This window comes from Puma concolor, chromosome D3 (genome assembly GCF_028749965.1).
Source record: "Puma concolor isolate L17-30 chromosome D3, mPumCon1.1.hap2, whole genome shotgun sequence".
In the NCBI taxonomy this organism is placed as follows: domain Eukaryota; kingdom Metazoa; phylum Chordata; class Mammalia; order Carnivora; family Felidae; genus Puma; species Puma concolor.
The window spans coordinates 17527328-17550449 of NC_141678.1; the positions used below are offsets into that span (position 1 = coordinate 17527328).

General features: G+C 56.8%; 1 protein-coding gene across 8 annotated transcripts in view; it reads right to left on the reverse strand.

Moving 5' to 3' along the window:
- Positions 1–2313: 2313 nt before the first annotated feature.
- Positions 2314–23122, reverse strand: part of CMKLR1 (chemerin chemokine-like receptor 1) — a 48297-nt gene continuing 27488 nt past the window's right edge. For 6 of the 8 annotated variants that reach the window (XM_086681878.1, XM_086681884.1, XM_086681880.1 and 3 more), the window contains 2 exons: positions 5976–6050; positions 2314–5447 (listed from right to left, as the gene is read on the reverse strand). In XM_086681878.1, coding sequence (XP_086538004.1) covers positions 4347–5444 — 1098 coding nt within the window. In that variant the 5' untranslated portion in view covers positions 5445–5447; positions 5976–6050 and the 3' untranslated portion in view covers positions 2314–4346. Of the gene's footprint in view, positions 5448–5975; positions 6051–19191; positions 21963–23122 lie in introns of those variants that run through there. The other 2 variants (XR_015242307.1, XM_086681883.1) reach the window with 2 other exon arrangements.

Consider the following 23122-nt stretch of genomic DNA (forward strand, 5'->3'; position numbering starts at 1 on the left):
GAGGCCTCTGTGCAGCTGAAACGGGCCCTGGGTTGGCTTTCCGCTAACCGCTCCCCCGAGAAAGCTCGGGTAGCTGTTAAGCGTCTCTAGAATAGTCCACTTGTCTCAAGCTCTGCCTCTGCTCCCACTGCACGCATGTGGACGCCGTAGCCGCCTCCTGGCTTTCCCTTCCGCCCTCCTCCAACCTGTCCTCCCCAGCTGGGCCCCGGGCATCGGGCATCATTGCAAATATGCAGGGCTGAGCATGGCCCTGCCCTGCGCCTGGCCCCCCCCCCCCCCCCCCGCCCTGCTCGCCATCCCGTCTGCTCTGTGCTCTCTGCTGCAGCCCCCAGCCTCCTTCAGTCCCGGGCAACCACTCTCTCCTCCCACACTGTTCCCTCCCGCTGAAGCACCCTCTCCCGCACCCCACCCCCAATCAGCGCCCACCCATCCTTCCCGTCTCAACGCCAGCATCTCTTCCCCGAGGAGGTTTCCCCGGTCTTCGGACAGGGTCGGTCGGATCTCCCTGTAATGCGTGTGTAGCACTTAGTGTGGCTGTTTTCCGTTGAGGGTGTGGTTTTTAAAAACTCGTTGGCTGTCTCTCCCACTGACCAATGAATGGGCTCATGAGGGCGGAGACTGTCTATGTCCCGATCACTCTTGCGTTCCTGGTGCCTAACACAGGGCCGGGCAAGGAGAAGCTATGAAATAGATTTTCACGGAATGGATGAACGGGTGGCTATAGAAACGGTTATGTAAATGGATGGGTGGGTGGATGTTGGGGGGGATGGGTGAGTGTTATCTTGAGTAAGTCCCCGACAATCTCCCGTCCTTGGTTGCTAAGGAACTGAGAGAAGAGGAGGGAATGCTTTTCAAAATGCAGTGACTTTGAAGTCCTAAATTTAAGGAACGATAGGGAATTTGGGGGTTCCTCCAGCCGCCGCGCAACACTGCTGTGTGACTTTGGGCAGCATTCTCCACTTCTCTGAGCCTCGCTTGCCCCTCTGGGAGGTGGACGGGGAAGGCATGGGGGTCTTGGGGGCCAGGAACATCCAGCACGGAGCCCACTCTTGCTTCAGTCTCTAATCAAAAGCAACTTTGTCCTCAAAGGGAGAAAGCAATTCTCTCACGGTTGGACAAGTGGCTTCCTGGTTCCTCCTGGTCCTGGAAGGCATCCCCAGCAGCAATTTTCCAAATCCAGGGTTTGGCAACCACGGGCCCGGGGCGCCCCAGCTCCGGCCAGGGCACAGCACGCTAGGGCAGAACGGGAGGGGGAAGAGCTGGGGAATTGTAGACCACTTCCAAGCGAGCAAATGCCACCTCGGTTTGCAGCAAAGGGCGGCTCTCGAAACCTCAGTTCCCTCATCTGTTAAATGGGAGAGACCCTGATGGCTCTCACTGTTGGGTTCTTTTTTTTTTTTTTTTAATTTATTTATTATTTATTTATTTTGAGAGACAGAGAGAGAGAGAGAGAGAGAGAGAGGCAGAGAGAGGGGGGAGACAGAGAATCCCAAGCAGGCTCTGCACTGTCAGAGCTGAGCACAACGTGAAGCTCCATTTCACGAAATGTGGGCATGACCTGGGCCGAAATCGACAGCCACCCAGGCGCCCCTCACTGTTTGGTCCTATCCTCTCCCACCCAGCCTAAGCCCTCCGGAGCTGACTCTGCGGGCAGGCTTAAGGCAGACTCCTTCCTCAGCCAGCACGACATCAGGGTCACTGTCCCCTCCTGAGCCCCTCCCCCTCATCCCTTGGCTTACCCCCCTCCTCCGTCCCCTTTCCCTCCCTCTCTCTCCTTCCTCCCGTAGGCCCAAGACGCTGGGATTTCAGGGCGCAGACCTGGTTCAAAGCCCAGCTCCCACCGTTTACCGGCCGCGTGAGCCCGGACAGGATGGGGTCTGCAAGCCCAGCCTCCCGCCCTGCTCACCCAGGCGGCTCTGATGGTCTTCTTCACATTGGACCATTTTGAGGGTCTGATGAGATTGTGAGCCCGACACCTAGTAGGTGCTAAATAAACGCCAGACCCCTTCCTTTATCTTTGTTCTGCATTTCCTCCGTGCTTCCCTCAGCCCTCCCTCTCAAACACCACCTTCGGCTCTTGTCCCTGTGCCCGCTTCCCCGGACCCCCTTGGCCCACCAACCCCACCCAGGAAGCAGCGATGACCGCCCCCATCGGCCCGAGTCCCGGCCCCGAGAGGAGGCCTAGTCAGACCCAGAGCACGTTGGCTGCCTGCGGAGTCACGCAGGCACGCACGCTGTGTGAGCCGCAGGACCTTTGCATCTGTGAGATCCTTTGAAGAAGCTGTAGGGACAAGATGAAGGAGGATGCCACGGTTGCATTTAAGTATTTAATGGGGAACCACTGGTGGGGCAGCCAGAAAGAGGCCTAACCCTAAGGAGGAAAACAGCTGGTTTGAATTCTACTCCTGCTCATCAGCTTTTCCAACAAGCTGGTTTCCTGGCTTGTCGCGCGGCCCAGGAGGAGTGAGGGACCCGCCTGAACAAGTATCACCTGGGGGTCAGAGCCTGCGTGGCTGGTGACCGTCTCTGGGGTCTGGAAGACGTCCCATGCCATCTCGTTGCTTCCCTTGTGAAGTTGGGGCCGGGGCTGGGGGATGACGAGGGGCACGGGGCAATATTTAAAGTTCCCTGTGTTTGCTCCCAGCCGGTCCAAGTTCAGATTTCTTGAAGCCATTGGGCGCCCTGGCTTAGGGTCACTTCAGAGCTGCCTCATCATAAGCACAATGACCCAAGAAGGGAAGGAACAGTCTGTCTCTTAATGAGGTGTGATTTCCAAACAGCCCGGGGCCTCGGGAACTTGCCCAGCGCCGTGTAGACATTACATCTGTTCATTGCATCTTGTCGGAGGATTGGCTTCACGATGATGGCGTTTGGAAGAGAGCGTGGACGCTGGGAGGCCAAGGGCCCCTGGCCCACCGACGACTACCTCCTGCCCATCCTCTCTCTCCCCACTGCCTTCCCGGAGGTCTCAGGGGGCGCAGGAGCTGGGAACCACGGCGGGCGCGTGTGGATGGATGTCGAGGGAACTGGAGGCCAAGAGTATTTTCTCTGCCATGTTGGGTCGTTTTCAAAAACTATTTGCAAAGCTGATGTATAGGCCAAGGAAATGTTTAGATTAATCTGCTGAAGAATCAATATTTGTGGTCAAAACCCCAAGCCTCTCTCAAAACCCTGATCCTGAGGCCTTATTTGAGTCAGATAGACCTAGTTCCCAATGCTGGCTCTGGCAGGGACCGGCTGGACGCCCTCAGGGAGGTTACTTAACCTCTCTGAGCTTCAGATACCTCATATGTAAAAGGGAAGTAATAACTGGGAAGTCAAGGCTGCTGGGAGGAATAAGTTTAGCATAGGGAGCACTAAATAAATGTAGGCTACCGTTACAGTCTAGAATATTCTCAATAGATACATTAGCCATTGAAAACAAACAACAACAAGACAGAGCTTCCGGGGCCGGACAGAGCTGGCTTCACATCTTACCTCTGCCTCTTGCCGGCTGTGTGTCAGTGGGCGAGTTACTCCCCACCCTCCCTGAGCCTCAGCTTTGCCATCTGTAAATGGGACAAGGACACTGTGGCACAGGGAGGCGTCAGTCCCAGGTGAGAAAAGACAGCATGGCCGCGCCAGGAGGGGCTCCGCGCCTGCCGTCCCACGGCCCGCATCTTCAGAGCACGGTCACCACTCTCTCCACCCCTTCCCCCAGGCCCCACATGTCCTGCCCTCACGGAGCCCACAGGGCTCCTCAGGACCTGTCCTCTGTCTTCCCACCTGATCTGAAAGCCAGGTGCGTGGTCCTGGCAGTTCGCGAGTGCCTGTGTCACCTTCCTCTCCCAGGTAACCTGTGCATCTCCACTTGCCCTCACCCGGAGGAATGATGCGGGCGGGCGGCAGGATTTCTGCCTGGCCAGTGACACAGGCATGTGGGGCGAGGCGGCGATTTGCATCACACTGGGTTGGCCCTGACCTCTGCTGCTCAGGCCAGGAATACGCCCCGTGGCGTGTTTGTGATTCCAGGGGAGCACGGAATAGGTAGCTTAATCCCTCTGTCTTATGCTGATCCCGGTTCATGGCAGCGCTTTTAAGAATGCTCCCTTTTTTGCTTTGGGTCAGCCAAGGCAGGTCTCCCAAGAAGCATGGGATGCCGGTCCCTGGCCTGCCCGGTCAGCCACGCCCCTCGGAGGACGGAGTTCCGAGCCCTGGACTCCCAGCTCAAAGCACTGGTCAGCCCCGTGTAAACTCTAGCAGGCGTTGGTGGGTGCTGAAGGGGGTTTCTGCGGTGGTCTTTGGAAGGCATAGCTCTGGGCCTCCGAGGCCGGAGTGCCTGTCCACCGGGGGTTCCCGGATGAGGCTCAGAGCATGCTGGTCTCCTTCTCGTTGATGGATGACATCTTGGTAAAGCTCCTGTGGCTGGGGTAGGAGGAGTGGCCTGTGTCCTCGCTCAGCGCGTTAACCAGGCGGGAGAAGAGGGCCACCTTGAACTTCTTGAAGTCCTGGCCCACGAAGACGTACAGGATGGGGTTCATGCAGCTGTTGGCAATGGCAATGGCGGTGGCCAGGGGCAAACCCAGGCTGAAGACGGAGCCCGGCACGGTGGCGTGGCGGAGCTCCAGCAGGTAGAGGGTGTGGTAGGGACACCAGCAGAGGAAGAAGGTGGTGATGATGGTCACGATGATCTTGAAGGGTTTCTTGGTCTTGGCCAGGCGGTTGCGTCGAAGCTTGCAGACGATGGTGAAGTAGCAGGCCGTGATGATGAGCACGGGGACCAGGAAGCCACAGAGGAAGCGGGTGACCGTCACCACCGTGTGGCGGCTGAGGCCCGCGGGGTCCAGCCCGGAGCGAGCGAGCCACGGGGCGGAGCCGGCCGCGGACAGGCTGAAGTTGTTAAAGCAGGACGTTTTCCCATGCACGTGGGCCGTGTCCCGGAAGACGAGGGACGGAGAGCTCAGGAAGAAAGCCAGGACCCAGATAACCACGCAGGCCACGCAGGCCAGCCTCACGCCGCGGTGGTTCTGGGACCAGACGGGAAGGAGCACGGAGATGCAGCGGTCGAAGCTGATGACGGTCAGCAGGAAGACGCTGGTGTACATGTTGTGGATGAGCAGGAAGTTGCTGATCTTGCACATGGCCGTCCCGAAGACCCAGTGGTAGTCCATGGCGGTGTAGGCAATGTGGATCGGGAGGAAGACGTTGAACAGGAAGTCCGCCACGGCCAGGTTGAGGAACCAGACGGTGTTCACCGTCTTCTTCATCTTGAAGGTGGCGATGATGATCACCAGCCCGTTGCCCAGGATCCCGAGGAAGCAGACAATGCTGTAGACCACCACCAGGAAGATCCTGGTCACCTTGCCTTCCAGGGGAGAAGACTCCTCCAAAACCACGATGGGTTCAAAATCATCCGAGTACTCCTCGTCGTAGGAGAAGGAGGTGTTGTAATCCTTGTCCCCCATTCTCTGTGAGCAGAGACAGGAGTCGTTAGGGGAACTGGCTCTAAGAGGTTGACCAACACCAGCAAGACCGACAGTGTCCTGCCTGACACTGAGCCGGGCCGGCGTAGTATCTTGACTGCTTAACTACTTGCTTCACCACAAAGCCCATGGTACAGATGGGAAAACGGAGGTCTAAGGAGCTGAAGTCACTTACCCAAGGTCATACAGCTGAGAGGAGGCGGGGCCACGAGTCAGACCCCAGCTTCAGGGTCTATCCTCCTGACAACCATGGTCGCTGCCTCTCGGGGACCCTCCCCTTCCCCTTACAGTCCACTGAGGGAGAGAACATTCATCAAGCTCCTCAAATCATGGCAGAACTGCAATGATGCTGAGGGCCATGAAGGAGGGGTGAAAAACGCTGTGGACGTGGCTCCAGCCATGTTTCCAAAACCCAGGAGACAGCTGTGCTGGCATCCTCCAGTGCCCCTACCTCGTCACGGGTCCCCCACGGGTGCCCTCTGGACATTTGTTCAGACCGCAAAAGTCCCTCACCGTTCACTGTTAGGGTGTCCAAAGCTCTCCAGTGGGGTCCTTGGCCAATCGGTCCCAGGGCACAGCTAGGAACACCTGCAGGAAAGATGAGGAGGCAGTGGTTGGACCCAGGTCCAAGAGCCAGGGGTTGGGTGCACTCAGAGCCACAGATACAATCTATTGTCATTACTCCCAGTTTACAGAGGAGAAAGCAGAGGTTGGAGGCTGGAAGGTGACAGAGCCCCGTGAACCCAGATTAACGGCTGGACCCTTCATCCCAACCCCCACCTCCTCCCCACCCAAGCACATCCACAGATGAGACTCTGAGTCAGGGGTGGGTGCAGGGAAGGCACAGGGGAGAGCATGTGGATGGTTCGATGCAAATCTTCTGCCAGGGCAGACCCAGAACACTCGAGGCACCCAGAAGACAGAAAAGGAACGGTCCTGAGCACCCACGATGTGCCAAGAACTATGATTCCCTTAGTTTGTCTTTCCAGGGGCTCTTTGAGGCAGGTGTTGTGATTCTTGTTTGGGATCTGGGAAACTGAGGCCCAGAGAGAGAAGCATCCTGCTCACTTGGCATTCCCTGGGCCCTGTGGGTGTCGCGGATCACACACAGACCTGCTGTCACAACAGCCCGGTGAGGAGACAGACACAAATGCATTCACCGAGCACCTACCATACTTCCCATAACAACGCTGTTGGGTATTTTCCCCACTTCCCATAACAACGTTGTTGGGTATTTTCCCAACCTAAGGAAGAACAGACTGAGAGTCTGGGGAGTTTGCAAGTTTGGGAGGTCTTGGAGGTGGTCTCACGGGCATGGTTCAAACCCAGCTTTGGCCACCTACCAGCTCTGTGGCTTTGGATACACAACTTCTCCTCTCGGAGCCTCAGTTTCGTCATCAATAGAATGGGAATACTCACTACCAAACAGAATGGGTGTAAAAATTACAGGCATCAGAAATACGGCACGTTGCTTCAGTGCTGGCACATGATCAAAAAATATTAGTGATTCAGTTAGGGCCTGGGGTAAACCGCGGGATTGGAACCCAGGGCTCCGACAGCCCAGAGCCCATGCACTTTCCAGCACCCAGGCTCTCCCCATCCTGACGAATGGGAACCAAACCAGAAGCTCAGCCGGTGAGACTGCCAGTCGATGCTTTGTTATAAATAACGCTGACCTTCCACCATATAAATGCATTACTGGTCCTTAATGGGTTTGAGGTGGTATTTTATTGCAGAAAAGTCATCTTTTGCTTTTATTAAATAAAAGCCACTTGGAAAATCCCATTGAGGGCCCTGGGCTCAAGGGATTCAGAATGAAAGCACCATCCTGCTTGGGTGTCATGCCATACTGCAGGCTGGGAGAATATTCCAGAGGTGCCCAGTGAGGGGTCCCGGGGGGCTTCCTGTGACCCTGGAATGCAAACAGAAGGTGGGCCGAATACGGCTCCCCCCGCCCCCCATAACTGGGGGGAATGTGACTGGTGCTCGTGATAACAATGGAGGCCAGGGACCGTGCTGAGCATTTACTATGGATGCCCTTGCTTTGGCCCCATGACGGGCACCGACAAGGCTGAGGGAGATGAGAACGCTCGCCCAAGACATCCATCCAGGCAGGGGGTGGGGGAATCAGAATTTGAACGAGGTCTGCAGAACCACGGCGGTCGCCATGCCTACACGCTGCCCCGGAAATCACGGTCTGATGACAGCCACCAAGCGTGTCCTCGAGGAAGAAATGACCATGTCCACATTCCCTGTGCCGGGCTGTGCAGGCCCCGGGGACAAGGAAATGGCTTCCCCAGGATCCCGCCCCACAGGACCTCACGGCCAATCACAGGGCACAAGACAGAGGTGAGCTGGGGCAAGGCCAGGAAGCCCGAAGAAGCCTGGAGGGGGTGCTCCCCAGCCTGGGCACCAGTCCTGTGCTTCTCAGGGCAGGCGGGATCTGAGCTGAGTTTTCAAGGACAGCTCGGAGTTCAGAGAATGAGGGAACGTGCCAGGCTGTCTCTGCACCCCCTCCCCCGCTGCCAACAGGGGAGGCGTCTGAGCCCCAAGAGGAGGGTGGAGAGCACTTTGCATTGCGTCTCCAGAAAGGCACTGGACACAGATAACGTCATGTCTGGCTCTCCGGCCGGGCTGGAGCGGCTCGGGGTCACAGGCCATGTCTCACCGTCTCCGGGCAGGGATGGGGGTTGGCCGGGCCCAAAGCAGCACAGAGTGGTGCTGACAACCTCTGGGCCTGTCTGTCCATCCGCCCCCTCAGTCTACTAGGAATTGAGTTCATCAGTGTCCCCCGTTGACGTGTGCCCTCCCCCTGAGTCCTCCTGGAGGAGTGTTTCATCACAGGTCAACCCTCGGCCCATCCGGACACACACCCTTCCTGCCCTGAGCCCGTTTCTGTGCCAGCCCAGGCCGTACAGCAGAGGAGCCAAGGACACAGACTCTGGGGCCTGGCCAGGCCACCAGCTCCTCGATCCTGGGTCTGCACGAACTTCCTGTGACCACCGGCAAGTCAGCTATCGGCTCTGCGCCTCAGTTGTCTTATCTGTAAAATGGGCCGGATCATGCGATGGTGGTGAAGTTTCAATGTCGCATGTAAAGTTCTTAGAACAGGGTAAACACGTTGTTGTTGTTGTTGTTGTTGTTGTTGTTGTTGTTGTTATTGTTATTCTGTCCCAGGCTTCCACTCTCTCCTAAAATGGCCTTTGCCTGGAAAGGTAGAAGGGGGCCGGGAAGGCCACAGGACCCATAGGTCCCCCCACTGGCCTCCCCAGTCCTGGGTTCAAGGGCGGGTCAAGGGAGACACAGGCGAAGATTTTGTTTCTCTTTGTCTCTCAAATAGGGGTAAGAAAGCCCCCCTCATGTTGTTGGGAGGGTCACATGTAGTGACAATGAACCCTTGGCCAACTGTAAATTCTAAAGAGCCATGAAATTCTAGCTATTTGTAGTCCTTAGACAATCAGGAAGCTTCTGAGAAAAAGTGTGTGTAACTATATATCCACGATAGGCGTATACGCATAACCAACATTTATTTGAACGCTCAGCATGTGTGAAACGTGCTTGGCGAGGCATGCTCCCTACAGCCCTGAAAGGGTCAGCTCTGACTTACAGGTGCAAAAACTGAGGTTCGGAGAGGTGAAGCAACCTGCCCAAGGCCACACAGCTGGGAAGTTGGACCTCCAAGGATCCCAAGTGAGAAGTGTCTTGGGCTCCCCCTGTTTCCCCGGGGGATTAGCAGTCCCCAGTCCTGCCACTTACGACTCCCAGCTCTCTAAGCCTTAGCTCTGAATCCTAAGAGTTCAGACCTTCATTACATTCTTTTTTTTTTTTTTATGTTTATTTATTTTTTGAGAGAGGGAGACAGAGCATGAGTGGGTGAGGGGCAGAGAGAGAGGGAGACACAGGATCCGAAGCAGGCTCCTGGCTCCGAGCTGTCAGCACAGAGCCCGACACGGGGCTCGAACTCACAGACAGCGAGATCATGACCTGAGCTGAAGTTGGACGCTCAACCGACCGAGCCACCCAGGTGCCCCATGTTCTTGACCCTCCTATGGAGCTGCCTTCCCAGAGCCACCTTCCCAGGCTTCCCTTCTCCTTTCCTTCAAGGCCCCTAGAAGGGGCTCCACATGAAAATCACATCTGCAATGCTGTGTATATCCTGGTCCATGACACTGCCCACTGCCTCCCTCGGGTGCCCCTTATGAAGCCCCCTGCTTGGTGAGAAATGCCCAGGAGAATTCAAGGTAAGGAACAACATTGTTTCCCCTGGGAAACAATGGGCTGGGCTGTTTCCTCATTCTAGGTCATCCAGGTTCTACAACTGATCATGTTTCCCTTTTCGATGTGGCCACAAGGAAGCTCAGAGTCACATTCGCAGGTCAGAGGCAGCAACTGTATTAACCCAGCTGGTCTGGCTTCTACGTTGGTTTGGTTACTCTTCATGCCTACATCTAGTTACACTTTCTATTGGTTTTAGTCCGCGGTGATAAGTAATAGTTGACTGGGTACCTGGAACAGCCCGGAACGCTGTATAAATACTTTCATTGTATCAGCTCACACAACCCCCCAGGTCCCCAGAAGTGGTGCTACTGTCACTCCCAATGTAAGGGTGAGGAAGTGAGGCTATTGTCCCACAGTCAGCGGGTGGCCAGCTCACATTGCTCAGACTTTGAGCCCTGCTCTTAACCGCTTTGCTTTCCAGAAGGTGGAGCTCATCTCTCCGTGTCTGCACCACCCCTCCTCCTGCCCCCCCAGGACACCAACTCATTGCTCCCCTTGTCCTAGCCCCTCCAGGGATCTACCTCCCTGCCCTTCTTTTCAGGACATCTGGTTGAGGTCTGGGGCACATGGTTCATCACAGCCCAGGCAGGCAGGTGAGCCTGTGGCCAGTCTGTCCCCCAGCTCCCCCAGAGAGCCCAGGAAGCCCAGGGAGCAAACGAACTCCCCTGGCTGCCTCCCAGATTCAGCCTGTGACCCTGAACTTACACCCATTTAGAATAAGGCCTGGAGTTGAGCTGTTCTGAGGCCCCTGGGACAGACTCCCCAGGTCATCAAGACAGTGTCCTGCCTCCAGGCCCCCTCCTCCCTAGCATCCCTGCCTGGACATCTACGGGACACGTATGAAGCAAAGGACGCCTTTGTTTCTCTTTATGGCCTTAGCGCACCTTCCCAGCAGTCCTGAGAAGTGGGCAGGGCAGGTATTATCATCCCCATTTTGTAGGTCCCGAAATGGAGGCTCAGAGAGGAGAAGCAAGTTGTTCAGGTGTGACCTTGGACGTCTCAGCCTCCAGAATTGTGAGGACAGATGTCTGTTGCTTAAGCCCCAGATTCTCCGGCATTCTGTTACAGCAGCCGAACGGGGACCAAGGCCTCCGGGCCCCATTGCAATCCCAGTGCGATGGGGCTGGTCCGAGGACCTACCCCCAGGCTCTCGTGAGGCTTGAGGAGGCGGTGTTTGTTCCAGGGGCTCTGGGGGCACTGCCTGGGGCATGGAAAGTTCACCACGGATCATTAAGCACTTCCAGTGACTGGACAGCGGGCCACACACATCTTACCCACCTCTTCCACGACAGCCTTCCGGGGCCGGGACACGATTGCACCCATTTTCAGATGGGGACGCTGAGGCACAGGGAGGCGAAGTAATGTGCGTGAAGCATTTTACATCCCTGTAGCGCATAAGGCCACTCTTGTCCTTGTCGTTGTTGTTATTGTTTGGGGAGGGAGGGGTGGACGTAATCCGTGTCCACCAGTTTTCTATCAGTATCTGGTTCTGACCCCACTGCTCCCTTCATCTGCGCTCTGGCCAGCTCCCAGGCCTCTCCCTCTGATGCTGACCGTGTCCCACCTGCTGCCCCCAGCACCCCCCAAAAGCCTGCTGGATAACACACACTCCTCCTTCACCAGTCCCCGGCTCAGTGCCCGGTGCACAGTAAGTGCTCAGCAAGCACGTGTGGCATTAACTGCTGACATCGTGATTTACTGGACACTTCTATGTGGTGGGTGCCAAGCCCATTAGAAGTGTTGTCACAGACGACTTGCAAGGGGCGAGGTGTCGTCCTCCCCCGAGGCTTTGGAAACATGGAGCCTGACGCCTACTGTATCAGTCAGCCCGCGTCGCTGTCACGGGGGACCACAGGCCGGGCAGTTTAAACAACAGACATTGATTTCCTCATGGCTCTGGAGGTTGTAAGCCCAGGATCAAAATGCTGGCAGGCTTCCTCTGAGGGTCGCTCTCCTTGGCTCCTACACAGCCGTCTTCTCCCCGTGTCCTACGTGGTCTTGCCTCCGTGTGTGCCTGTGTCCTGACCTCTTCTTACAAGGAGCCCCGTCATGATGGGTCAGGGCCCACCCAGATGGCTTCATTTTACCCTAACCGCCTCTTTACAGGCCATATCCCTGAAAATACAGTCATATTCGGAGGTGTCGGGGGCTTGGGGTTAGATTCATTCAACGTATGAATCTGGGGGGATGCGATTCAATCTCTAACACCCACATGCTGCCATCATTGGTATGACCCAACACGGCTATTTACGGTTCCTCCAGATGGCTCACTCTGGGCTTGGGGGAGTCTTACCCCCAGCTCTCTACCCCATGGCCTCACCCGTGCTGGGACCCAGGCCCTATCCTTACGATGGGTTACTCGGGCACACCCACACACACACACGCACACACGCCCCGCCTCCAGTGGAGGAAGATATTTACCATCTCCACACCCATCAAGGGAGTGCCATCTGCAATGTACGAGAAATGTACAAGAAATGTACAATGTACAAGACACACCTTCAAATCCAAACAGACAGCAACCCCAACAGAACAACCTCAAACCATATGAACAGGTAATTTATAGGAGGGAAACCTCCAAACATGGGCATGTGACAAATTCATGCTCCAAGACTTGCCAATGACAACCGCGGCTGGATGAGACTTGGTGCCTACCGGGCTGTGGCAAGAATACAGCGCTGGCACGGCTACCCCTCAGGCTGGCAGGATGGGGGCACGGGCTCTCAGGCCACCCTGCGGGTACCCGTGAACCCCTGGGCACCCTCCAGCCCCGGAAGGCACCAAGCACCAGGGCACTCGTGTGTACCGTTTGCGGGGACATGCCTCAGCTTGGGCTCTCCAGAAGCAAACTCCAATGCGGATCCCTGCAAAAGTGATTTATTAAGGAAGTGTTCCGGGAAAAAATCCATACGGGAGTGGAGAAATCGGATCAGGAAGGGGAGGAGGCTAGTCAAGGGTGCAGAAGGTGCCCTTGGCCCTTGCTTGTGCTCTGGGAACAATGGAGGTCGTGATCCAGGAGGCCGAGCATTTGTATCCCTCCACCCTGCCCACGTGCATTCCCAGGCACTCCCAGCCCCGGAGGTCCGGAGGTCGATCCTCTAACAAAAGCCAAAGGTGCCGGCCCACAGGGGCAGGAGAACTCGGGGAGATTGTGTGCGCTAAAACAGTCGAGGATCTGGGGTCTAAGGAGGCACACGCATGCGTCTGCTGACGGCTGGAAGCTGGAGACCCCTGAAGGTCCACTGTGGGAGACGGGACCAGGGAATGCCGTAAGCTTCTAGAAGTGACAGATCATGCATGGTACACACGGCATTGGCATTCGGAGCATCTTAAAACCACCTAACCATAGTAGCACTTAAGGGCATCGAAAACACGCACGCACACAAAACGGGAACAAACATCTGGCAAGAACACCACCAGATAACAAGCTGCACACTGAACGGATTACGATAGCCCCGTGGGAGCAGGGGTGGGAGGGAGAAGTATAGAGAACGGGGCTAAACGGAAATGAATGCCAGGAAGAAAGGGAGGTCAAGTGCGGGGGGGCTTCCAGCGGCCAGTGGTGCAAATGAGAATGGACAGAGGGGTGTCATTATGTGAGCCCTCTTTCCTCTCCTGAGGTCCAGAAAAACCAAGAGCAAACAAACAGACACTCCAAATCCCTGCCTGGTGCTCATGCTCCGACGGTGTTCAGCCCACGCCTGGATCCCTGATGAAGCCACACTCGGCCTGCCAGCCTTGGCCCTGCCCAGGGGACTTCGGTGTCCCCCCCACCCCCACCCCCCCACCGAAGCCTCTTTTCAGACTGGGAATGAACTTGGCTGAGCCAGTGGAAGCACTGGCCCAGTTAAGCTGGCCCTGTGGCACCCAAGGCCTCCGACCTCCTCGGCAAGCCCAGCCTTGGCCCAGGACAGGTCGGGGCTCAAGTTCACAAAGGGTTTCTCCTGCCATCGAGAGCAAAACCCTCAGGTGGATGTCATTTGCTTAATTTTTATTAAGCAAACAGATGGCCCTCACTACAGGCTAGGCACTGTTCTAAGCACTATTACAGATGAGGAAACTGAGGCCCAGAGAAGGTAAGTAATGTGCCCACAGGTAGGTCAGCCAGGCAGGTCAAATTCTGGACGGAGGAGGAAGCTCCAAGCAGGCAGGTGCCATGCGGGGCTTCAAACTCAGAGCCTGCTGAACTGCCCAACCCACTCTCTTTCCTTGTCTACCACCTGGCCTCCTCGGAACATTCTGGAATTCTCTGGTCTTTGCTCCCCGGGAACCTCCCGAGAGCTCCCACGAGATTTATCTGGCGGGGGTTCACGGCGTGCATTTTGTAGATGGGGCCAGACGAGTTTCCAGGTTCCCTGTGACTTTTCTGTGGGGCCCCTCTGTGTCCAGTCAATGGCCCGATTGGGACTGTGTCACGACCCCAGTGCCATGGGGAAAGTCTCCCGGAGATGGGGGCTCATCCATCCATCCTGTGAGGGAGTGCAGAGCCTGCCACTCCCTGGCCCTGGCTGGGAGGCTGGGGTGCACCACCTGGACCTCCCCCTGTCCCGCCCTGCAAGGGTGGCTGTCCTCCATCCTGCTTTATCAAGGGGACATCTGAGGTCAGAGGGGGCGGGGGCGGGCTTGCTTGCCTGAAGCCACACAGCTGGTTAGTGGCAGTGCAGGGATTTGAATGCGGTCCGTATGAGTCCGAGGCCCCACCTTCTCCAGCTGCTCTCCGCTGGCCCGTGTCCCCGTGGCCTCAGGGGACGGCAGGGCTGAGGGGCATCTGGGCGGCAGCTGTGTGCCTTTCGCTTCCTGTCTGGGTCTCTGTTGTGGGCCCCTTTGCTAAACGAGGGCCCCAAGTCTGCGAAGGACTCGGCTCCCTTTCTGTCTGTCGTCTGTCGGGGACTCTCTCTGCTGGCTTCTTCCTCGGCCTCTCTTTCTCCCTGCCCGTGAGTGTAGCAGGGCCCATGGGTGGGGGAGCCCATCAGGGAAACAGGAAGCTCCTTCCTTTGTGTTCGGCCTGGCTCTTGCCCTCCCCACGGCCTGCTCCCAAGGTCCAGATGGGCAGCCGCAGATGCCTCTCCTCTGGCTCTCTCCAAGCTCTCCCCCAGAGGGCATCCCATTTTGTGGCCGGGGAAACTGAGCTCCAGACAGAGCAAGTGACCCTCCCGAAGCCACAGAGGAGAGGGGCTCCGTCTGTCTCGTGTGTGGCGTATCCCCAGGGCCTAGAACTCTGCCTGGCACGTCACCCACCTTAGGGCTCCGCCCTCTGTATCTTCCCTGCACAGATTTGCCAGTGAAGGCTCACTCAGAGAGGTGAAGTGGCCAGGCCAGGCTCACACAGACCTTAAGCGTTAGCCTAGGATTTGAACCAAGGACGCTCTGCCCCCCAAAGCTGCTATTTCTGGTTGCCCCAGATCATAGCCTCGGCCACTCTTCCTCCACACATGTCCCTCCCCAGCCTTATCCTCACCTCCTGCTGGCCCAGACAGCCTCTGCAGGTTCTGAGGTCTTTGCTGCCAGAGTTCCCGGTTGCTCCCACCTACCAGTCCCCCACCCTTCCGGGCAGAGAGACCGGGCAGATGGCTGTGAGAGACACATTAGGGGTTTCAATTGCTGCATCCCCAGCTCCGAGGACTCAGGAACCTCGAAACCACCACCACCGCAGATACTCCAGCCACGGGCTGGCAGCCAGCCCCCGGACAGAATTAGCTCGGTGTTGGGAGAGAGTTTCCTCCCTGGTCCCACGCCCACACTTGGAAGCTCACACTGAGTCACTGCAGTGAAGCTAGAAAGTGCTGGCCGCCTAACAGCCTGTCCCATTTTCTTGTGGTTTGGATGGGGCCATGTTTGAGCTTAGGGCTCCGTAGGCGTGGGCAAGAGCCAGGAGCCTATAACCCTGGACCCGGACAACCCACTTGCTCAGAGACCAGAGGCCCCAGGAAACCTCCAACAGCAGACGAGTGCACAGAAGCAGGAGACCCCCCCCAAATGTCCATTCTACTGCCTGGTCTCCCCTCCCCCGCATTAGAACACCACTCCTGGGGCGCCTGGGTGGCGCAGTCGGTTAAGCGTCCGACTTCAGCCAGGTCACGATCTCGCGGTCTGTGAGTTCGAGCCCCGCGTCGGGCTCTGGGCTGATGGCTCAGAGCCTGGAGCCTGTTTCCGATTCTGTGTCTCCCTCTCTCTCTGCCCCTCGCCCGTTCATGCTCTGTCTCTCTCTGTCCCAAAAATAAATAAACGTTGAAAAAAAAAATTAAAAAAAAAAAAAAATTAAAAAAAAGAACACCAGTCCTTCCTCCCGGGCGAGCTCTCTGTTCCCAGATCCACTCCCCGCAGCTCTGTGTCCTACAGGCGGACCCACAGGAACGACATCACAAGGCTCTTTGAGAGCCCGACCGGGGGGACAGGGCAGGACGAGAGGGAGGTCAGTCTCCCTCCCGGCAGAGTCTCCTGAGTCGGTCACAGCCATGCCACCTGGATGGAAGTACAGACCCCTCCTCTGGCCCCCAGCCTGGGGCACCAAGGTCTCCATGCAGGGCTGGCCCTGGGCTGCTGGAGAGAGAGAGTACATCCCCTATACTGTCCACCCCTTTCTGAGCCCTCCGAGCCTAGGCTGTCCTGTCTCCCTGTTTGAGCCGGTCATCGGTTTCTGGCCACGACCCTAACCGCACTCCCTACCCTCTACCCCCACATCTGTCAGATCCTGCCCGTTTTGTCCATCAACAGCTCCCAGACCTGCCCGCCACTTCTGCCCACCCGGATGGTGGTGACAGGCCCCCAACCAGCCACTTGTTTCCATTCGGATTTCATTTCCCACCTGGTAGCCGGAGAGATCTCTTCAAAGCGCAAACCACATTGCAACGCTCTCTGCTTACGAGCCCTCCTTGGAAGCAGCACCAGCTCCTTACCGAAGTCCCTAAGGCCCCTGCCTCCGCTACGACGGAGCCCAGGATGGATCCCGGCCCCAAAGGAGACCCTGCCTTGGCTGCAGGCTCCGGGGCTCAGGTAGAGTGTGGACACTTCCTTGCAAACCCGGCCCCCCTATCTGATGGCAGACCCAGCAGTCATTCCCAGCCACCTAGACCCCTAGCAAGAGAGTTTGGGCGGACGTCTCTCCTTCCAGGCTGAGAAGCCACTCTGGCCCCAACAGTGGGTCTGACGCACAAACACTGCGTGTCTTTGCAACTACTCAGCTTGTATCCAAAGCCGCCAGGCAGATAGCTTGCGCCTCTTCCCATAAACACGGCCCCAGCCCCTGGAGGTGACCTGTAAACAAATTCCCCCATGCTTATATCCCCCTAGACTACGAGGCCCAGCACCCGACTCGCCTAATCCCCTAAAACCAGCCTTGTGTCCGCTCACGCAAGCAATCCCCGAGCTTATCCGGAAGGCACTGGGCGCGATGACATGAGCTGCTCAGGATGTGGTCTGAGCCGGCTGCCAACGGGGGTCGCCGTCCCCCCCGGCCAGGTGCCGCCCAGGGCATGTGCTCAGGGTCCTGCTCACAGCAGGGGCTCGGAGCCTAGACTCCGAGGCTCTCAGGGTTAAATGTTATTAAATATCATCATCCAAATAACGGTATTTTACTGAGCACGATGTGCGTCAGGACGCTGAGAAGCTCTTCGTGTACGTCCTTCACACGAACCCCATGCGACGGTGGGGTCATTATTACGGCCAATTTAGAGTTGAAGAAGCAGAGGCCCGGGGGGGTGGAGTCTCACCCAAGGTCACATGGCCACTGAGAGGCAGAGGTCTTTATACTATACAGGGTCTACTTGACAAACGCCCTTAGGTAAATCCCTGACCCTCTGGGGGCCTGGGTTTCCCCGTCTATAAAACAAGGAGGTTGGAGTTGACGGTGTCGAAGGCTCCCTTCCAGCTTTAAAAAATGCCATGGTTGAGGGGCACCTGGGTGGCTCAGTCGATGGAGCGTCCGACTTCGGCTCGGGTCGTGATCTCGCGGTTTGTGAGTTCGATCCCCACGTCGGGCTCTGTGCTGACGGCTCAGAGCCTGGAGCCTGCTTCCGCTTCTGTGTCTCCTTCTCTCTCTGCCCCTAACCCACTCGCATTCTGTCTCTGTCTCTCTCAAAAATAAATAAGCATTAAGAAAGATTTTTTTTTTTAAATGCCACGGTTGAATGGGCCAAGCGTCCGTCGATTGCCAGCCTCGTGGCACTAAAAAAGACAGTGTGGCCCAGCTCCACGCTGTGTGACCCTGAGCAAATTGCTTTACCTCTCTGAGCCGTTGTTGAGTTGCCTGTGGAATGGCGATAATAAAATCCTCCTTTGAGAAAATCACGGAATCTGGATAAAGTGCTTTCTTGGGACCCCTTGCAGTTCTAAGATTTCTGGCCCAGTGGCTGAAGGCTGATTTATAAACCTCCCCTTCCTCACCTGGTCAGCAGGTCTGGGGTCCTTACTAACTATGACAAGGTTGTCTCGGGCTCATTCCCCTGCTCCAAGCTGCCCAGTGGCTAAGCCACCAGGTTCAAATGCCCTTCTTAGCTAAGCAACCATGAACGAACTCTCTCCTTTCCCAGACTCAGTGTTCCCCTCTGTACAATGGGGCTGATATTATGACCTCCCTCCTAGAGTTACCATGAGCCTCTCAAGAAGCAATGATGCGGGTCCACAGAGTGCCCCACGCACAGCGGGTGCTCAGCAAACGTTTGTAGAGAAAAATCGGATGGAGATTTACTTGGGAGAACCAGCAGCAGCCCCGTCCCCCGCTGAGGAGAAAGCTGGGCTGAATGCACTTAGCAGATTCTGAACCAAAGCAGAGGGCCGGGCTTCCAGAAACCGACGGAACTCGAAGATGAGCCTGGAATGTGTCTGGAGGCAGCGGAGGGGATGGGAGCCAGGCCGCAGCCAGTGGTTCCTCTGAGCCTCCCCCTCCCAGACCAGACGCCGCCCTGGCCGGATGACGAAGTGTGGCCACTGACATCCCTGCCCTCAGCTCGGCCCCCTCTCCCTCCCCACATCCTCTGCGAGGGCCTCCGCGAAGCATTTTTCAACGTGGTTGAAACCCTCGGCTGAAACCGAGCTCTTGTGCCCGCTCTGTCCTCACAGAGGATCCCGGCGTAACCAGGAGCTGGCCCCGGCTGTGCGGGCTCTACCCCGTTTTCTCTGCATCTCTGACCCCCCCCCCCCCGTTTCTGCTCCTGGAACGCGGAGCTCGCCCGACGGGCTGTGAAATGCAAGGAAAACGGCCCACGGGATGCGCCTGGCAAAAGAGGCAGCCCCTCGTGGGGTCTCGCCCGATGCCAATTCCCCCTTATTCCCATTTGGCAGAGAAAACTCAAATTCAAACAAGTTTCATGATCCTTCCCCAGGTTGCCCCACCCCCAACCCCAAGGGAGCAACGGGTAGAATGCGGCTTCTCTTCTGGCTCTTCCTGGAATCAGGTTCGGGAACCCCATCTCCAGCACTTGCAGGCTGTGTGACCTGGGATGGGTTACCTCACCTCCCTGGGCCTCGGGCTTCTCCTCCCTAGCGTCAACATCCAGGGGCCGCGACCATTCGGTGGAACCCTCGGCGGAGTGCCTGTCGCAATCACGATTACTGGGGAATGTCATAGGAAAGGACCTGGGAGATGCGTCCCCACGGCTCCCTCAGCAGAGCTACTGTTGGAGGGTCCAAGGAGAAGCTGGCAGGGCACCGGCCTTCTCTGGAACCTCTCGGATTAGGGTCAGAAGTCGGGGCACGTTGGATACATCAGAGGCACCGGCAGGCTGCAGCCTTGGGTCCCAGGCCCCCTTCCAGCCTTCTGACGTCCTCCGTCGCGCTGAGGCTCTGGAACATCTGGCCAAGGACAGCCCTGCCCCGGCCCCGTTCACCCCAGGCCACCTTGTTTCCGAGACTTCCTGCCTCTGGCCTGGAACGTTCTCCTCCGTGGCCCCGTCATGGGAGGAAGTGTGCTCAGCATGGGCCTGGGGCTCCAGGAGTGTGGTTTGGCACCTTTGCCTGGGAGAGGTCAGAGAACAGAGGCCCTATTGGAGGACGAGGGAGGGTGGGCCGGGGCCTCGCCCAGACAAGCTGACTCAAACCCTCCGGGAGGCTGAGAAACTTCCGGCAAGATGGCCTTGACATCGGGCTCATGGAAAGCTCCAGAGGCCAGGGATTCTTCCCTCCACGTCTCTGATCCTTGGGTCTCCTTTTCTCCATCCTTCCAAGAAATATTTATCAAACATCCATTAGGCTCCAGGCCTGGGTCTCGGTCCTGGGGATATAGCAGGGAACAGAGACACGGCACTTGCCTCAAGAGGCTGGCATCCTCGGAAGAGGAATGGGAGCAAACAGATAAACAAGTAGGTGCCAAAGAAGGCAAATGCCTCTGGAGCCAGACTGCCTGGGTTTGAGTCCCTGCTCTGCCACCCACCCGCTGTGTGACCTTGGGGGAGTCATTACACCTCTCTGTGCTTCAGTGTCCTCAGCCGAGAAACAGCCCTGGTGAGTAGCACCTCCCTCACGGGGCGACTCTAAGGATTAAATGAGTTTACACTGGTAACGTTTTAGAAGCATGCCTGGTGCATTGGAAGCATCGTGTAAGTGCTGGAAAAAAATCAAATGATTACAGTGGCAGATGGTATTAGGTGCTACAGAGAAAATATAAAGAGGAACAGGGCATGGGGGGCGGGGGAAGAGCATTATTTTAGGTGGAGTGCCCAGAGGAGGCATCTCTGAGAAGGTGACCTCTGAGCAGAAACCAGAACATAGGAAGAGGGAGACGTGTGACTGTCTGATTAAAGGCAGGAGGAACGGCAAGTGCAAAGGCCCTGAGGTAGGAGTACCTTCGATGGGTTCAGGAAACAGCACAGACCTGTGCATTCAAGCATCTATTCAGATGGCTGCTAGTGGGCCACACTCCCTGCTAGAACCTGTGGGCCTCAGATGGCCCAGTCTCTGCCGTCATGTAGGGGAGGTGGGTGCAGGGGCATGGTTGATACTCTGAGATGTCACCGAAAGTCCAGGCTTGCAGCAATCTGGTCATACTGCATCACAGACAGGATGGGCTTCTCTGCAGTCTCCACTCTCTTGATCCCCACACTAGTCATTGTGTCTCCCTCCCGGCCCCGTTGGCCGCTGAGACTGTGACCCTGGTTCTGTACAAAGCAAAGGGAAGTTGGTTGGGGAAATCAGGGGAAACTTCTTGGTGGAGGTGGCATTGGGGCCGAGCCTCGGAGAGTGCAAAGCCTTTGCTATGGGGCGCCAGGGAGGCAGGAGGCATCCCCGAAGACAGAACCGTGCGCGAAGGCACAGAGGCTTCATCGGGCATGGTAAGTGCGTGTGTGGAGAGTGGGATGGCAGGAGACCGGGCTGGGAGAAAGACCCTTGCAAGGCACTGACTTTATCGTGGAGGCAATAGGGAGCCACGGATGGCCTTTGAGCAGAGGGATGTCCATCATTCTGAAATGAGCCCAGCCCTAACCCACACCGCTGATATGGGGGCCATGCTGGAAGAGGGAAGACTGGAGACAGGAGGCCAGCAAGGGGCCCCGCGAGCTGAGCGAGGACCCTTCGGCCAGCTCTGGGTCCACCCAGAAGGGGCAGTCCTCGGAGCTTCTGGGAGTCGGGGCCCCCTCAGGGCGCCAAGGAGTCTGGCAATCCCCCCATTTTCTTGAGGAATATTTCCTCAGCCCACGTGGGCAGTGTTGCCTCAAGAGCTGTTTCCATGGTAACTGCCAATGCTCTAAGGTCTTAGGTGAACAGACGAGTGGGGACCACAGACACCCAGAGGAGGCTGCACGGGAGAAGCCAGGTCACGGAGAAAGGCCCACGCTGGCCAGTGCTGGGGTCGAGACTCATCTTCTGCCCCCAGAGGCCCTGAAGCCCCAGATGAAAATTGGTTGCCATGACAATGCTGACTCCTCGTCTCTGGGTCTCACTGGCCTGGGGCCTTTCAACACGGGGGTGTGGGGAGAGGGGGGGAGAGAGCAAGGCAATGCCAACAGGCAGCCGGAACCAGCCGCTTCCAAAAGATGCGCATCTTGGGACAGGTGTGTGAAGCAGGTAAGTCTGAAGACGACCCTCCCCCTGCCAGGAGATAAGCACGGATGCAAATGAAGAAGCAGCCTCTGCGGGTCTGAACTTTGGATTCCAGAAGGGCATCCTCCGCGCCCCCAGAACCGGTGCCTGGTAAACCCTGCTGCCATGCCTTGAATTCCACCATTAAATCCACTTTCGACTCCCCTCCTCCAATGAACTGCAGTAAAGGAAGTAATGATGATAATGACCTGTTACGAACTGAAGGTCTGTGTCGTCCCCCCCCGCCCGCCCCCACCCAAGTTCATATGTGGAAAGCTCATCCCTAACGTGAGGGTGTTAGAAAGCGGGGCCTTTGGGAAGCAATTAGGTCACGAGGGTGGAGTCCCACGAACGGGGTGAGTGCCTTTATGAGAGACCCCACAGAGAGATCCCTGCCTCCACCATCTGAGGACACGGAGAGAAGATGTGAACCAGGAAGCAGGCCCTCTCCAGCCACCACATCTGCCGGCACCCTGATCTTGGACGTCCCGGCTTCCAGAACTGTGAGAAATCAATCGCCGTTTTGGTTATAGCAGCCAAGACGGGCCAAAACCATGACTAACACTTATTGGAAGTTTACAGTGCACCAGGCACTGTTCTAAATACTTTAGCTAATTTGCTAATATAGCATGATCTAGCTAATTAATCTAGACAGGAGCAACATTGGGTATTATTGATCCCATTTGAATATGGGTATTGTTAAGGTGAAGAAGTTGAAGCACAGAGAGGTCAAGCAATCTGCCTAAGGCCACACAGTGAGGAAGTGGCAGAACCAGGATTTGGATGTAGGCATCCAGTCTGTTCCTCCTCGCTTACCTCTCTGGAGTTTCTTTCCAAAGCCCACGCTTGCTTCTGGCGTCACAAAGCATGCAGAGCTTAGCCCAGTGTGGGGCACCGAGCAGGGGCCTGGCGATGTCCCTTCCCTTCTCCTTCCAGGCGTATGGTCCCAGAAAGGAATCCAAATATAAGTCAAAATTGTGCACCCACCCCCACAACAGCAGAAATGCTGGCCTTCTCTCCAGAAGCACCCCTTCCTGGTAGCCGTGAGCAAACCCCAAGCTTTTGGTTAGCAGCCCCTGGAATCCAAAGACACCTTCTGCCCTTCCACGTGCTCCCAGACAGGGCCCATTCGTGCATCCATTTGGGGAGGGGCCTGTCCATTGCTTCTTTGTCAGAAGCCACCCCACCCGTCTCGTCAGGCTGCAGGGCTTGGAAGGAGATGACCCCACCCCCTGCTCTGAGCCTGGCCAATGAGAATATCCCACTCCGTGGGCCACCAATGACTGCTTCAGGAATGGGGCACAGGGCTTAGAGTGGGCCAATGAGAGTCTTCCCTGGGACTCTTGCCACCACCTGGGCAGATTCTAACA